General features: G+C 39.0%; 1 protein-coding gene across 1 annotated transcript in view; it reads right to left on the bottom strand.

Annotated features, from left to right (window-relative positions):
* The window catches only part of LRP2 (LDL receptor related protein 2), a 197,293-nt gene that overhangs the window by 126,236 nt on the left and 55,974 nt on the right, over positions 1-15,083 (bottom strand). Inside the window, exons 5-11 of the mRNA XM_033112329.1 lie at positions 12,603-12,713; positions 12,193-12,306; positions 10,896-11,012; positions 9,323-9,475; positions 7,860-7,979; positions 2,479-2,607; positions 636-805 (exon numbers count right to left, since the gene is read on the bottom strand). Coding sequence (XP_032968220.1) covers positions 636-805; positions 2,479-2,607; positions 7,860-7,979; positions 9,323-9,475; positions 10,896-11,012; positions 12,193-12,306; positions 12,603-12,713 — 914 coding nt within the window. The remainder of the gene's footprint in view (positions 1-635; positions 806-2,478; positions 2,608-7,859; positions 7,980-9,322; positions 9,476-10,895; positions 11,013-12,192; positions 12,307-12,602; positions 12,714-15,083) is intronic.

The raw sequence follows: 15,083 nt of genomic DNA, 5'->3' as shown, positions 1-15,083 counted from the left end.
TATGCAAATTATCACTTAATGGAACTAGAATTTTATTAATGGCACAAGGAAATATAAGAGAAATAAATAAAGTTTCATAATTCCTCAGGAGTCTTTAAAATTTGTTTTAAAAATCTCCATTGTATTGCTCAAAGTTGCAGTTAAATCCATCACACTTTCCAAATAAGACAGTACAATGAAAATTTGGCTGTTAGACAAAATACTGTCAATATTTGTTACCCAATCCTCAATTATGGTTCCATTTAGAAGATGCAGGTAAAATCTGATTTTTATCATTCGGGAAAGCAGAGTACTTTTTACATTTTAAATGATCAAGTTTCAAAAATTACTACCAAATATCTATCCAGTTTTGAAAGAATGTCTACTATTTCTTTTAATTAGGCTTTTGGACTCCATTTCGAATAAAATTAAAAGTTGCTCAAGGCTAATCCATATAATAGACTGCTTTGTTTAATAGGTCCCATGTAATAGTATAGCATGGAAAAGGTGCTGATTAACATAAAATATCTCAAGGGCCTTTTTTGTTAGAAAACAAAGGAACTTTCCCCTCAACTCCCCCCAAAGTGAAAAGCTATCAACACTTTGTGCTTGGGGTTCTATCAGCTCCAAGCTACGCTCCTGAAATTTCTATTTACCTTATCTTGCACGGTGTCAGTCCAAAAGACTCTTTGTAGGTGATAGTGAAAATCCACACCCACCGCCGCTCCACGATTTTGAGACTCTACCAGGACCGCAAAGGATCTTCCATGAATATCACCAATTAGCAAATCCCGACCATGGGAGAAGATAATGGAGGCCTCGCCAGCTAAAGGTAAAGGAAGGCATTATCACTCTTTCCAGTGAGCAAAGATAATGAAGTAACTTACAACTGATATGCTTTCTGCTTTTTCAAATACTTTCTTCTCTGTCCTCTTATTTGATTTTAAAATAAACTTCTGACCCAGACACAGAGGTGCCATTCCACCCATTTTGCCAATGGGCAAACCAAGGCAAAAAGATGCTTAATGAAGTACTCAAAGTCACAGTAAATTAAGAACACAGTCTGCCAAGAATTCAAGTGTCCCGACCGCTAGTCTAATGCACTTTCAATGACACGGAGGGGAATATATCACATATTTTCAAGAATCCTTGATAAAATGGCACTTTAGGTTGTGTAAAACACAGAACTCATTTTAAGGATCACTAGGAAATCATTCTCTGAAAAACATTTCAAAGGTGGATCCAAATCACCTCTACCTTTATACTCACAAGTATGCAAAATGAATAAGGTTATCCATCACAGTCCTGTTTGCAATAGTAAACGCATAGCCTTTATGACATAGAAGTCTATCAGTAGGGCACTAGTTAAATAAATTATGCACATCTAAAGAATAGAACATTATGCCACTAGAAAAAAAGAATGAGAAAGACCTCTCTGTGTTGATATGGAAACCTCTTGAAAATATATGATGTAACATTGGCAAGATACAGACCTGTGTGGGTAGCTTACTACCATACATGTAAAAATAGGATTAAATAGCTATGTTTGTATATCCTTATTTATGCATTTAACAATCCCGAAAATTGAAATTGACAGCAATTATCCATGGGAGAGGGGAACTGAAAACTGGGCAGAGGGGAACAAATGGAGGAGACATTTACTATTTACTTCTTATAATTTAAAATTTGAATATATGATTATCTATTCAAAAATAAATAAATTTAATTGTTAAAAATTAGTTGTCCCTAAAAGTTAACACACAGTAAAACAGGTATTTCTACACAAAAGCAACTAGAAAATGGGCCATTCATCAATCATGTGCGCAGATAAGTTACAGAAGGCCACCAAAGGTACTTTAAAATCAAGTGTAAAATAAAAAAAAAATTAAAAATAAACGGAAAAAAGGAGTAAAGTTGAGATCTTCTTATCCAGAAATTCATGGTAACAAAAACACTTCAGCAGGGAGGGGAAGGGAAGAAGCATCTTTTTTAACAGATTTTCTCCATAACTTCTGTATTACAATACTCTTAGATTGACTCCAACAAAACATCCAGAATGAGGAGGGCATTTGGATTACAAACTGTAATCCAGATTTAGCAGTTACATTTTGAAACACCCTTAAATTTTGCATAAACAATGCCAAAATTATTTCTACAGATGCCTTATCACCTACATTTGTGATAGGTAAATTAAAAGTTAAACGCCCAAGTAGGTCAAACGTAGGCATAAAATTTATTCCATGATTAACTGTGGTGGATGACATAACAGCCCAGGCCCAAAGTGAACAAGCAACCAATTAAAAAAAAACACTATTAATAATGATCATCATTAATCCACAAATTGGTCCTTAATAATCAAAGTGTAAAATTAATGTGGAGCCATTCTTCCAACAGCAGGAGACACTACTGATTTGTGAATTTCTTTCATCATCTGCTGTAGAAGGAGGATATTAGTCAGGAATTTACTGTACAGAGATACAAGTGCTCTAATTTACTCACAGGAAGTATTAGCTTTGCAATGCTGCTCATGCTCCAAGATATACCCTTCCGCACAATGGCACTGGTGGTGGCCAATTCGGTCTTCACACATCTGGTCACAAACTCCCCATATCTGGCAATCGTCAAAATCTGACACATGAGAAATGAACATTTGCAATCATGTTTGCCAGCATTTCTTTATCACCCTCTTAAAAAAAAACTTGGACAACTGTACGGGAATATGGTGATGATCCTGTCTAAATAAACACTGTCTGAGAGTAGCACAGATTCTAAGCATACAATAGGAACTCAGAACTGGCTTCTTCCCCCTAGGGATAAACCAAGAACATTTAAACAGGTTTATAAAAATCTACATAAAGGATAACTTTACAGAAGATGCACAATGCTGCTTGGATTCATAGCCTTGTGATATCTCATTTCATTTATTAATGTTGGCTTACAAAATATCTGAATTTTGATGTAAATACTTTAAAACTGTGCTTTCCAATACAGTAGCCAATAGCCCTCTGTGGCTTCTTAAATGTAGATTTAAATGAATTAAAATGAAATAAAATTAATAGTTCACTTTCTCAGTCACACCTGCCACATTTCAAGTGCTCAATAGCCACATATGATTAGTGGTTACCATACTGGAAGGTGTAGATATAGAACATTTCCATCATTGAAGAAAGATCTATAGGACATTGCTACTTCAGAAGAAAGTAAGACCTGCCTTATATCCAGACCTTTAAGAAGACACAAATCGGTGACTGCAATAAAGTATTTGGAAAGGTGTATTTACCCAGCTGCCTTTCCTCCGATGTCAAAAGAAAATCATAACCAAGTTAAGTTGAAATTATTTTGAAGACATGAAAAATATCTTCATTAACTTATTATTCATTCATTTAATAAATGTTTATTGAAAGCCCATTACATGACAGAAGCCTGTTCAAAGCCACAGTAGTCCCAGTTCTACCATGTAAAAAGTGATTCAATATAATTGACCTATAAGCAATACAATATGGGGGGGAGAACAACACGATCTAAAGAGAGTTTCTTAAAGATTGTAAAGCTTAAAAGGTACAGAAGTCGTCCTCTTCTTGATAGATCAATGCCAAATGTTTTGTTTGACCCTCCAAGATCACATCCATTCTTCACCCTGCTCTCTTCCACAGCATATTATAAACAGGGTTCCCAGGCCCTTGAGCTTCAGAAAATTCTCAAGTAAATTATAATTCCTGAAACCATTGTACCCTCAGGCCTAGAATTCTCCAGATTTCTAGGATCTGATTACATTTGCAGTAAATGTAAGCGTTGCAAATTGGGTTCTACCACACCTGCTAGAGATGGCTCACTATCTCATTACCTAGAAAGCCCAAGAAGATCCTAGAAATGAGCTAATGGTTCTAGTTTTCCCAAACATAACAACATGAGCCAGCATATCTTTCTTTTCAAGGACTGTTACTAACCAAAGAAAAAAAATTAATCCAATTTGGACATGACAAGATGAAAGGACATGTAGGTATAAACAAAAAGCCCTCATGGATCAATCTCTTCTGTGCCCTCATCTCGGCCGTGAGAAAATACCACCTGAGGCTTCGCCTCAGCAGGAATGAAAGTACAGGACATTCGCCCTCCAACTCCCAGAATGTCATGACCTCATTTTGAATGCAAGACTGATGAGACTACGCTTAAGAGCCTGGAGTCACCTGGGAGCAAACAGAAGAAAACCAAAGGTGGAGAAGCCAAAACTAGGAATTTGTGGGTGCAAATGCCCTTCCTATCACCTGGACTACAAGTACTTGAAAGGTTTGAATGAGCTTATAAAATCACTGTCACTTTTAATGACTAAATAAAATTATATTCTGCATTTGGGAAAAAATAAAGGCTAATTAATATTCATAGTCAATTAAACTGAAGACAAGAAAAATGAAAGTAGTCTTGAGGATTTTCATGAGCACAGGAAAGGTAGTGGAAACTATCTAAAACACTAAAATAATGCATTTCAATACCCACCTTCCACCCTATTATTTGTATTTCCTTTATATTCTTTGTCCCCTCCTGCCAAAAAATACTGCTTTGAAAATAATTCCAAAAGCCCTTTTTAGCTTAGACGCCCCTGGACATCCTCTGATCCATCTGGCTGTGTGAAATACCACCATGCTGAATGAACTTCCTGCCCTAACTCTGCACCACAACGTCATTCCATCAACAAACAGCATGTCCTGTCAATCAGAAACAACAACCCCAGTAAACTGCTTCAGCATGCCACCAGGTCAAGACTACCAGCAGCAGATGAATGGTAGAAAGACATAAGATTTCATGTCAGGATTATTCAATTTTACTCTTGATTACCACTGAGGCATTCACTGCGGAGCCAGGTCTACGATGATAAATGTTGTGTAGATTTCCAACACCTGAAGCCCTGTAATGAGTCAGCCGGGCAGAGGATTACAGCCCTACAGAGTATTTGTTGAATTGAAATGCTTCAGAGAGCAAACCAAAACAATTTTCTTAAAAAGTCAGCTGAAACAAGTGTAACTGGTTTCATAATGTCATGTATTGAAACTAATGAGTTCTCTTCACAAAGAGAGCAAAACATCGCCTTCTTTGACATAAATGTTAACCCAGCCTCAAAACTCAGGGGTCAAAGAACACGTTCTGGAAGGACAGAGAAGGTCACAGAAAAGGTCTCTGCAGGTGGTAAGATGCTAAGGCCTTCAAATGTAAGCTTTTGAGCTGATGTCCAAACAAGGGTATCTGGACTAAAATCCCAGGCACATACTCAAGGAACTGAAAGATGTTCGTCACGGAACGTGAAACGAGAGCCCAGTAGCAGATCACACTACTACTTCCAGTATGTTCTGAATTGAATGTTTTCTGTAAATCCTGAAATTATCTTGTGCATAATATTGCAACTTTTTATATTACATTCACTAATAGGTTCAAGGTAAAAACCCTGTTATGACAGTTTTTCATTTCTTAATGGCTACAAAAATATGGAAGTGGCCCAGACCTCTGACATATGAGAAGCCCTAGACCCTTGGATATATAACCCAAAGATTATAACTGACTTAGACATTCGGGAAAGATGTTGGAAAATGTGCTATCTGGACTTCAGGGTAAAAAAAAAAAAAAAAGAAAAAAGAAAACACTGAGAACAAACAGGTTGTGGGGAATCACAAGACTGAACTAGGGATTCTGAAAGAGTAAATCATTTTTACGGAAAAGACATAAGGCCTGTCAAGTTTCAACTGCAAGACAAGCCAGCCCCAACTCCTCTTTGGGGGCTGAAAGAGGAAAAGCTGATGTAATACTGAGAATGTGGCTTCTGGTATTTCTATTGGAATTCCTTTTCTACTAAAAGAAAGGGGGAGAGCCTGGAGAACTAAAACACTGGAAATCGGATTGGCAGCTGGGTGGCAGTAAAGGGGGGTGGAGAAGCCTGACATTCGCCAAAGACAAAGAACAGCCTCACACCCACAGATGAGCACCACACAGAGAGAAAAGGGGTGCTGCCCTCACAGCGATGCCAGGGAGCACACGCAGGGGTGCCAAAGTCAGAAAGCCGCCGAACAAAGAAGGGCATTCGTGTGAAAAGCATTTTTAAATGTCTTAAATGCATCCCCAATGTAATGAGAATGATAAGAAAACACAGAAAGTGTTCTCATTTAATGCCGGTTGCAAATCATAATGTTTTATTTACAAAATGTTTTGAAATGATTAGAAATTTGTGGTTTTCTCAAATAATTCAGCTGTGAGTCTTCGGCTTCTCTAGGGCTGACTTGCATAAAGCACGTGATCTTAAAATGTCTTGTCGAATATAGTTACTTAAAAGGAGCAATCTTTGGGCAAACTTTGAGATACAGTCCCTGACATTAGAAACCTAAAATTACCCACTTTGAACAAAAGGACAACTTCAACTGGATTGCTTTACCAGATATAAAAATCCTGTTTTTCTTGGCATATGACAGGGAAATCAGCCCCATTTTTATAGTTCTCATTAACATTGAGGAATAGCCTTTCTCAACAGTTCCAAGTTTAATTTGTAAAGCAGAGTTTATTTCTGGCATTAAAAGTTTTTCTGGCTAGAGTGGCTATGAAGATCAACCATAACTGTGAAAGTATATTTAAATTGGAAACCATGAGCTGAGACTAAAGACTGAATAAGTTCATTAGGTTTTTTCTAAAGTCAATCTTTTTGGCCAAATGATGTTAATATTTTAGATGTTATTTCATAAGAAACACTTTTATAAAAGTACTTCTTATGTATGCCATGTTTTGTTTTTATCCAGAAAGCCCTGAAGAATCTCAAATTTCTATGGAATATCAAAGAACACAAATATCCAGGGAAAATTCTGAATCATCTATCTTTTGGAGATCTATAGACGACTACCAAACTTAATTTTAATGAATCTTTCAGTTGCCTTCTAGATGCCCGCTCCAAACACCAGCAAAAACAAAGTTTTTTTTTTAAACCTCTGTGGTCATTTTCTGCTACTACATTTGTCGTTCACGTATCAAAAATTAGAAAGAAGAAAAAAGAAATCGGAGCATTAAAAATTCATTGTTCAAATTCTAAAAAACTGACTGCCAATCAATGATACTTGGCCATGTCTAATTCTCCCTTCATGAGACCCCGTCCTAACCTCAGTGGGATACAAATCTAGCTCATATTGAATTCAAAACTTCCCAGTGAGAGAAGTCATTCTTATGATTTGGGTAGGAGAGGTGTGGGGAATATTTGGTGCGCTGGTGCCTAGTTCAATGCCAGCCACCAGCTGGAAGCAACAGGGTAAAGTTTGTCCTTCTTGAATGTTAGCTTCCAGGAGAGGTTAAAAAAAAAAAACCAGTGGGATTAACCACCAGCACGGCTCAGTGTATCAGTGTGGTCAGCGGAGCAGTGGCCTGATGCTCTTCTGCTATGAACCCCGCTTTAGTTGCTGGATCCTGGAACGGTCTGAGCATACTGGAGAAGAGGCCAGAGAAGCGGGGTGGGGGGGGGGGGGGTGTGACTTGATGGATTCAAGGCAGCCGCTGTTTACCAACCACATGGCAGTATTTCCGTATTTAACACCCAGTATGGCCATACCAAACCTGCTTCCAAATACTCAAAAAGAAAACACAAAAAGACTATCTCCGTCTTCAGGTAGTAAAAGGTATCCATGTAGCTATCAACTCACTCATCACAGAACCACTGTTTTGCCTTGTGCACCTCATAGAAACTTCTTAGAATTAAAGTTTCACATCATCCACATTTTCTGTGAGGACTCTGTTGCCCTTTACCATACAGACCATCACTCCTGTGCACAAGTATAAACTTCTTCTTGTCGAAGATCCTAGAACCCATCAGGGTGGCAAGCACTGTGATGAAAGCACAGACTCTGCCACCTGTCACTTACCGATACATTTACGGGTGTTATTTTGGTCGACGACGTAACCTGGGGGACAGTAACACGCCCCTCCAAATGGCGCCATGTGGCATTGATACTCACAGCCCAAGAAAGGACACAAAGTCACATCTAAATAGAGAAAAAACACTTTGTTAAATGAATGGTGACCTCTGGACAAGACTTTTACCTAAGAGCTTCTTTTTTCAAAACTAAAAGCTAAGTAAGCATGTAGTCGAGGCACAGAAAATCTGTCACCATTCAAGCCTTACTGCAATGTTACATAATTACAATACAAAAGCTCAATTCAAATTTTTTTTTAAAAGAGTCCTTTTTAAAGTTATAACTATTTGCAAGAATTAACGTAAGTCATCATTAATGTAAGGGCTGTTTATGGAAAAATTGGGTCATAAGTCTACCTTTGTATCTACGTAGTAGAAGAGGCCAAGAATTACCAAGTGACTGGATTGAAAATAACACCAAAAACATTAACCGTGGCTAAGTGGTGGGATTTCAGGTGACTATATTTTTTTCTGTTAATTTTATTTTCTGTTTTGTATTGTATTTTGTACTATTTGTTTTTATTTTATACCCTAAGTATATATATATCTTGTTCATTTTTAACACTTTTTCTAAAGGGTTCCTAAATGAAACAGGGGGAAAACAGAATGCCATATAGTCTCTGCAGATGTAAATATTACAGGTTTTTTTCAAAAAAAAACACAGAAAATGACCTTATGGTTACAGGTACATGGCCACTTCTAGGCAAGTACTAGATAATTTAGAGAATATACCACTGACGAAATCAAGGTCATAAATCGTTATTCTCTTACAGGACAGTCAGCTGTCCACGGAGCTCACGGGTTGATGGTGGGGTGAATATTCTAGAGTACAGATAAAGAAGGGGAAAAAAAAACTAACTCAAAGTATATGTCCCAGGAACCAAAAACTTCTTTTTCCACAAATACAAGCCAGGGAATAAAATCTGTAGAACATCTTTAGAGTCATCAAAATGGCCATTAAAACCATTCTGCCTGGGTGAAAGAAAAAAGCCACAAATATTTGAAGCTCCTCCCATCAAGAGATGGAATCTATTTCTTCAATCCATTGAATCTGTGCTTGGCTGAGTGACTTGCTTTGGCCAATAAGACATTGAGCAACATGACATAAGCAGAGGCTTAAAAAAGCTCATGCACTAGAGTTTGCCCTTTCTACCACTATGTAAATAAGCCTGGACTAGCCCAAGTTTTTATCGCCACATGCGGACAAGGGAGTGAGCTGGCCTAGGTCAGAAGAACTACCAAGCCAACCCACAGAACTGTGAGAAATAATAAATATTTGTTGGTTTAAGCCATGAAGTCTTGGGATAGTTTGCTATGCAAACGACAACTGATGTTCTCTATACCTGGGGATGTGTTATAGGAAAACAGAAACATCTTTATCTGAAAGCCACCCAGACCAATTTCCATACTCACCACAATGTCGACGTACAGTGACATTGGCTTCGTCTCTTCCTGATGGACAATCTAAGATTCCATCACAAACTTTTGAAATTGGAATGCATTTCCCAGACTCTGGACAGGCCCATTCACCTGGGTAACATTTATGAAAATGATGAGGACTGCTTTCTGTGGAGAAGGAAAAAGAAATTTACAGGTCACATGATAAGTGGAGCCAGCTCTTTTTAATCCATGGTTAAGAGAGCATATAGATCAGGAAGACTAGAGAAGTCTACGAATTTTTTATAATAAACCCGTAGTTTCTAACTCTACCAGTAGACTTTTATTTAGATTCTAACGAGTGGCAAAATGGAATTATTTAAGTTCCACTCTTTCTAGAGGAGGCAGTCTCCAGCCAGGTTATAAGAGTAAGATGCAGATATGGGCCTGAATTATCAACAAATTAAATAAATAACCCCAAGAAGAAGATCAGTTACTTACATCACGAATTATAGAACTAGGGCTATCAAGGTAACACCAGGGTTCCTGAGTTTTTATTTTTTTGTTTTTGTCTTTTTCAGTTGTTTCATTTGCTTTGTTTCTTTAGTGAAATGTCAACAGTGAAAGAAAAACTATAACCCAAATGTAGGAAGATTACTTCTTGGAACACCAAAATATAAAACCAGTGGATGTTCCCAAATCAAGCATCGCTCTTATTATACAGAGGGTGCCAAAAAAAACGTAAACACGTTTTAAGAACGGAAAAAACTATTTTAAAACTACGCTGATGGTAACCACACTGAACACCTTTTGTAATTCCGGAAGTCAAATGTGACTTGTATTCATCTTTTGTTATCGGTATATATTGAGTATTACAATTTTAATAGTTTTTCCTTTCTGAAAACGTATATACATTTTTTGGTACCCTCTGTATCTGGGGCTGGAACAGTATGGGTAACTTGCTCTAAGATGTGGGTGTTAGTCACTTCTGAACTGTTGGAGGTGAAGAGGGCACATAGTATTGGCAATTTCCTTCCCATCGCATCTTTACATGCTTCCTTGGAGAGCAGCCCCTCCTGCAAATAGCAATCCCTAGCTCCATCTCTTCAGTTACCTCTGTGGCCTCTCCCCCACCACTGCAAGTTACTCATTATTTGGAAACCAGAATTTGAAAACAAAGCAAAACTGAACTGAACTTTCCCTGAGGTTAAAAGTCATTTTTAAAGGTTAGAAGGTCTAAGACAACTCATATTTTATCCGATTTTCCCACCTTCCCCATCCTACCTCTTTTCTATGCATAAGTCCAATTTTAAAAAAGCAGTTTTAAAGGGTAACAGAATGCGCTATAGAAGAGGGAGAGACTGCCCTGTCTCTGTTGCCTTCATAACAGGAGGGAGAGAGTTATAATTTATGCTATATTTGCTTCTGGTTGTTTTTAGGAAAAGCTACCAGAGTCACCTTCTTCCCCATCCACTAAGTCCCTTAAAACTCGGACAACCCTGCAACTTGGTTGTCACACAGATAATTTCTCACAAGGAAAGTAGGAAACACAAGTTCGGAAAGACACTTTAAGACAATGCTTTTCAATCAGCATCTCTCCCCTCCTTACCACATCCATCTTCGTCTCCATTATCTGTGCAGTCATCATCTCCATCACAGACCCAGTTCTGATTGATGCAGTGGCCATTGGGGCAAGTGAACTGATTGCCTTTGCAGGTCCCGTAGTCTGGAAAACAGCGACAGCTGCACTCCCAAAACAAAAATCACTTGGAAAAACTCAAAGTGCTCACCTCACTGCTTACACTGAGCTCCTAGAAACTGAAATTTCTCTATTTAGTCCTCTAAGTATCTTGACAAAAGTGAAAAAAGGAGGAAGAGAAGGAAGAAGAAAGAAGAGGAAGAGAAGAAAGAGGAGAAGATCGCAGCTTTGGGTCCGGGAAATGAACTCAGGACCCAGTCTGTGTTTCTCAAGATCAAAAATAGGACAACAAGCTATACAGACTGACACAGAACAGAGACTGGTAAAGATGCTACAGACAGGCCAATGTCCACCGTTCCCCTACTTTACCACAAGCACTGTAATTGCTATTTAAGACTGAATGATTCTGAGTCACCCATTTCATAATGTCACATTCTTTTACATGTAGTTACTAAAATAAGCCCAGATACCCCCCAAAAAAAAATTGGTCATCGCTCATAGAAAATTTGAGTGATATTGAAAATATTGAACCACCCCTAAGGCATGGGCACCAACCCATCAAAACTGTATGGAAAAATCATACATTCTAGTAAATAACTGACCACAAAAAGCTGACAACTTATTAGAATTAGTAAAACACTCCCACGGAGATTTCATATATGAATAAAATGAGTCCAGAGGTGGCAACAATGAGAGAGATGGTTTGCACTGCAGGCAACAGCATGAAAGGAACAGTAGGAAGCAGCGAAAGCCACCTGCGCCATACTGAAACTTCCCCGACCCTCCACCTTTTAGGTGGTAAGAATTTCAAAGTAAAGAGGAAAGTTAGGAACACTGCTATCAGGGACCTTCCTCTCCCTTTCAAGCCCTTCTCTCACTCTACTATCAAGCTTATCAGACCCATTCCTGAGGTATGGGTAATTTGAGAGTCCAGTGATACAATACACCCTGCACCCTTGTAGCCTAAGGGAAGAATGCAAACTGTCCATCAGCAACCCTTCAACTCTATACAGATCCTTGGAAGATAAGGAGCCCAGGTCCAGTAACACTGTGGAGGCTCATGCCATGAGTCTTAAATAATCTTCTGGCTCTATCTGCCATCAGACATAGTGACCCTTTTGTTTGCAAAGAGTGATACAATGGTAGGGGAAAAAAAAAACCCCACACACTCCTAACAACACGACCCAGCCTAAGGAAATCACCGTACTGCAAGAGTGTTCATCACTGCCGTCTTCACAGTCAGGGATACGGTCACAGACATAGTCATGAGGGAGGCACTCCCCACTGTCACACTGAAACTGGTTGTGGGAGCATAGCTCAGCTGGAACACAAGGTTAAGAAGGGAAAGAAAAGAGAGAATTTCAATTCCACTGTAGTCATTTAATCTCACAGAAAGAGTCTGTTTCAAGTTTAAAAAGGGATTCTTATTATGCAGTGGTACGCTGGTGAATGTTTAACAACCAGTTCTCCAGGAACAGAAAGGCGCTGACTTGCAGTGTTTGCCAGTTCCCCTGGTGTAAATGCGCCCATCATGGCTGACTTGAGAAGAGATGTGAATAATTGGCCAGTAGAAACGAGCTTCAGCACACCACTGTACATCTCATGCACGTTACTTACTGCAGTTGACTTCATCAGAGTGGTCTCTGCAGTCGGCTTTCTGATCACACCTTTGACTGGTGTTATAGCAGGCTCCATTGGCACAAGTAAGCTGCGCACATACTGGGTAGCCTAAAGGAATGGAAACAGCACACAAATCTTAAATTAAGACATTCCTATAGCAAATACTTCTTGAGTGACTACTACATGCTAGACATTAAATGCTGAGCATATACTGGGAAACAAGAGACATGGAGATTATAGCTGGATAGGGGAAAAAGACATTAATGGAATAATGACACAGGTAACAAATTACAAACTGGATTATGTGCTACCATGGGAAGTACAGAAAGCTGTGAGAGTGCATCGTAGGGGGGTCTGGGAGCCCAAGGAAGTCTCCCCTGAAGAAGTGACTTGTCAGCTCAGAGCTAAAGAATGAGAACCAATCTAACATTTCAAAATGGAACCTTCTTTTACATAATCCAAATAACATCCCAGGAAACTAATGTACCACCACACATGGCTTGGGAAATGAAAGGCCATTTCTTTCGCTGGAGGGTCCAGGCCTAGAAATCAGGAGAGCGGGAACATGGACTACTGCTCAGTAGCTATTTACTCTTACTCAGAGCTGCTTATCCTCTCTATGTCACCACTTCCTTATCCATTTATTTGGATAATTCACAGGGTAGAGGGACCTCAAAAAACAATGTGTAGTAAAGCACTTTGAAAAGGGTAACGTGCTCTGCAAAGCACAAATAACTAACTATTAGCACATTATGCACCTATGGTCACCTCACTGCCATTAACCAGAGGCTTACCCCAGGTTTTCTAGGTCTCAGTGGAAAAATCAGGACGTCCCTTGCAGGAATAACACGCTGTCAGTCCTTCCCTGTGCTTCCCCAAACTTGAAATACACATTTCTCATGATCCCTAACTGTAGGCTTCATTCCGTTCATTGTTTGTCTGTTTCCCAGAATGACATACGGAAACCCTCTGAGATCGAGGGTCCTATCTCACTCACGTTAGAATCCCGAAGGACTGGTCAATAATGAACGTGCTCAAGAAATGCTCGCTATTGCTATTGAGTCATCACAGGTGAATGTTTTCGTTAAAAAGCTTTGAAAACTATTTTGAACTTCTCCCATTTGTGGTCTTTTAATGTACTCCTCACGAGTATGATATCTTGGTTTGACTACTTTTTTTCATTAAAAATTGGTTTAATGATTCTGATTGTCTTCAAATTTCTTCTTAACTAAGTTAAAGGTATTTCTTACTTCGGATCTCAAAGACCAGACAGTGCAGTTCCACTTTGAGGCTCAATTTTGCAGTCAAGAACCCAACGTGAGGTTTCGTACACATGGACAGATACTTCAGGTAATTCCTTGGATAGTCCCAAAGTATCCTTCAAGCAGAAGCAGTGCACAAAATTCTGTGCTGAAACTATATTAAACTTGTCCCATGTTAACGACTCGTACTTTTAAAAAAGATGAACTCGCAAGTGACCTGTTTTTGTATAGTGAAAGAATAAACCCAAATATTCTCATCTCTGGAAGTCCAAAACTAGTCTATTAAGTGTCTTTAAATACCTAAATTGCTAAAGTTACATGTAGTCAATCATATATTAAAATGGAAGGCATTTTAAAATAGCTGATTAAAATTTAAATTTTTTTCTGAATTTTATTTAATTTCTTACTAGTCCAAGAATCAGCCAGGGCTCAGTGTTACTGCTGTCTTTTCATCACTGAGATGGTATGCATCGCTGGTGTGCCTTCAAAGAGTCACACAACTCTGTTTACTAATTCTCCCTTCACGAGATGCAAGAGGCCAGCTGAGTCAGGGAAGCGATTCCTTTCCTCTTGTGTCCTGGCTAACTCCTAGAGTAAGTATGTTATCTAACCTTTTAAGAGCAGGAGCAAGCAGGAGAGCAATCTTAGAAAACCCAGCTCTTCGTAGTAGATAAGATATCTGTCAGGAGGAAAATTTATTTGGGCTTGGGCTGTGACTACCTCATTTAAGGTGATTATTGTAGATACGAAGGATCTGGGACAAATATGCTAGATGGATGTCTTGTTCTCCCTATCCTGCTCTTTGGGAGCCAGTGCCATAAAACTGGAAAGGGAAGAACTAAACCAGTCCCCACTGACGTGATAAAAAGTTTATTGACATGGCTCATCTCCCCCTACAAACAACAAGGCCAGCTTGATGTCGTCAGGGAGCGTATGGGAATAGTCAGAGGTCAACAGCTTGACACTAGGAATGAGGAATGAACAGCTTTCTTGTCTCCATCGATCGTGATAATGAATCTCAGGCAGCTGAGGACCTGTCTCAAGCCCTGCACACTTTCTGGTCCCTTCTGTGAGTAGTTAACCATAGGTGCACGCCCAAAGAAAAGACGGCACAGAGCTACCTGACTCCATTAAATACTGAAGATATTTGGAAAACACTTCCAGAAGATTTTCCCCCTTTGGAGACACACACAGAGGGAACAGGTCCAAGTTGTTC

The sequence above is a fragment of the Rhinolophus ferrumequinum genome, chromosome 8 (assembly GCF_004115265.2).
Source record: "Rhinolophus ferrumequinum isolate MPI-CBG mRhiFer1 chromosome 8, mRhiFer1_v1.p, whole genome shotgun sequence".
NCBI classification, from domain to species: Eukaryota; Metazoa; Chordata; class Mammalia; order Chiroptera; family Rhinolophidae; genus Rhinolophus; species Rhinolophus ferrumequinum.
The sequence above is the reverse complement of the archived record's forward strand: the minus strand, read 5'-3'. Positions and strand labels throughout refer to the sequence as shown.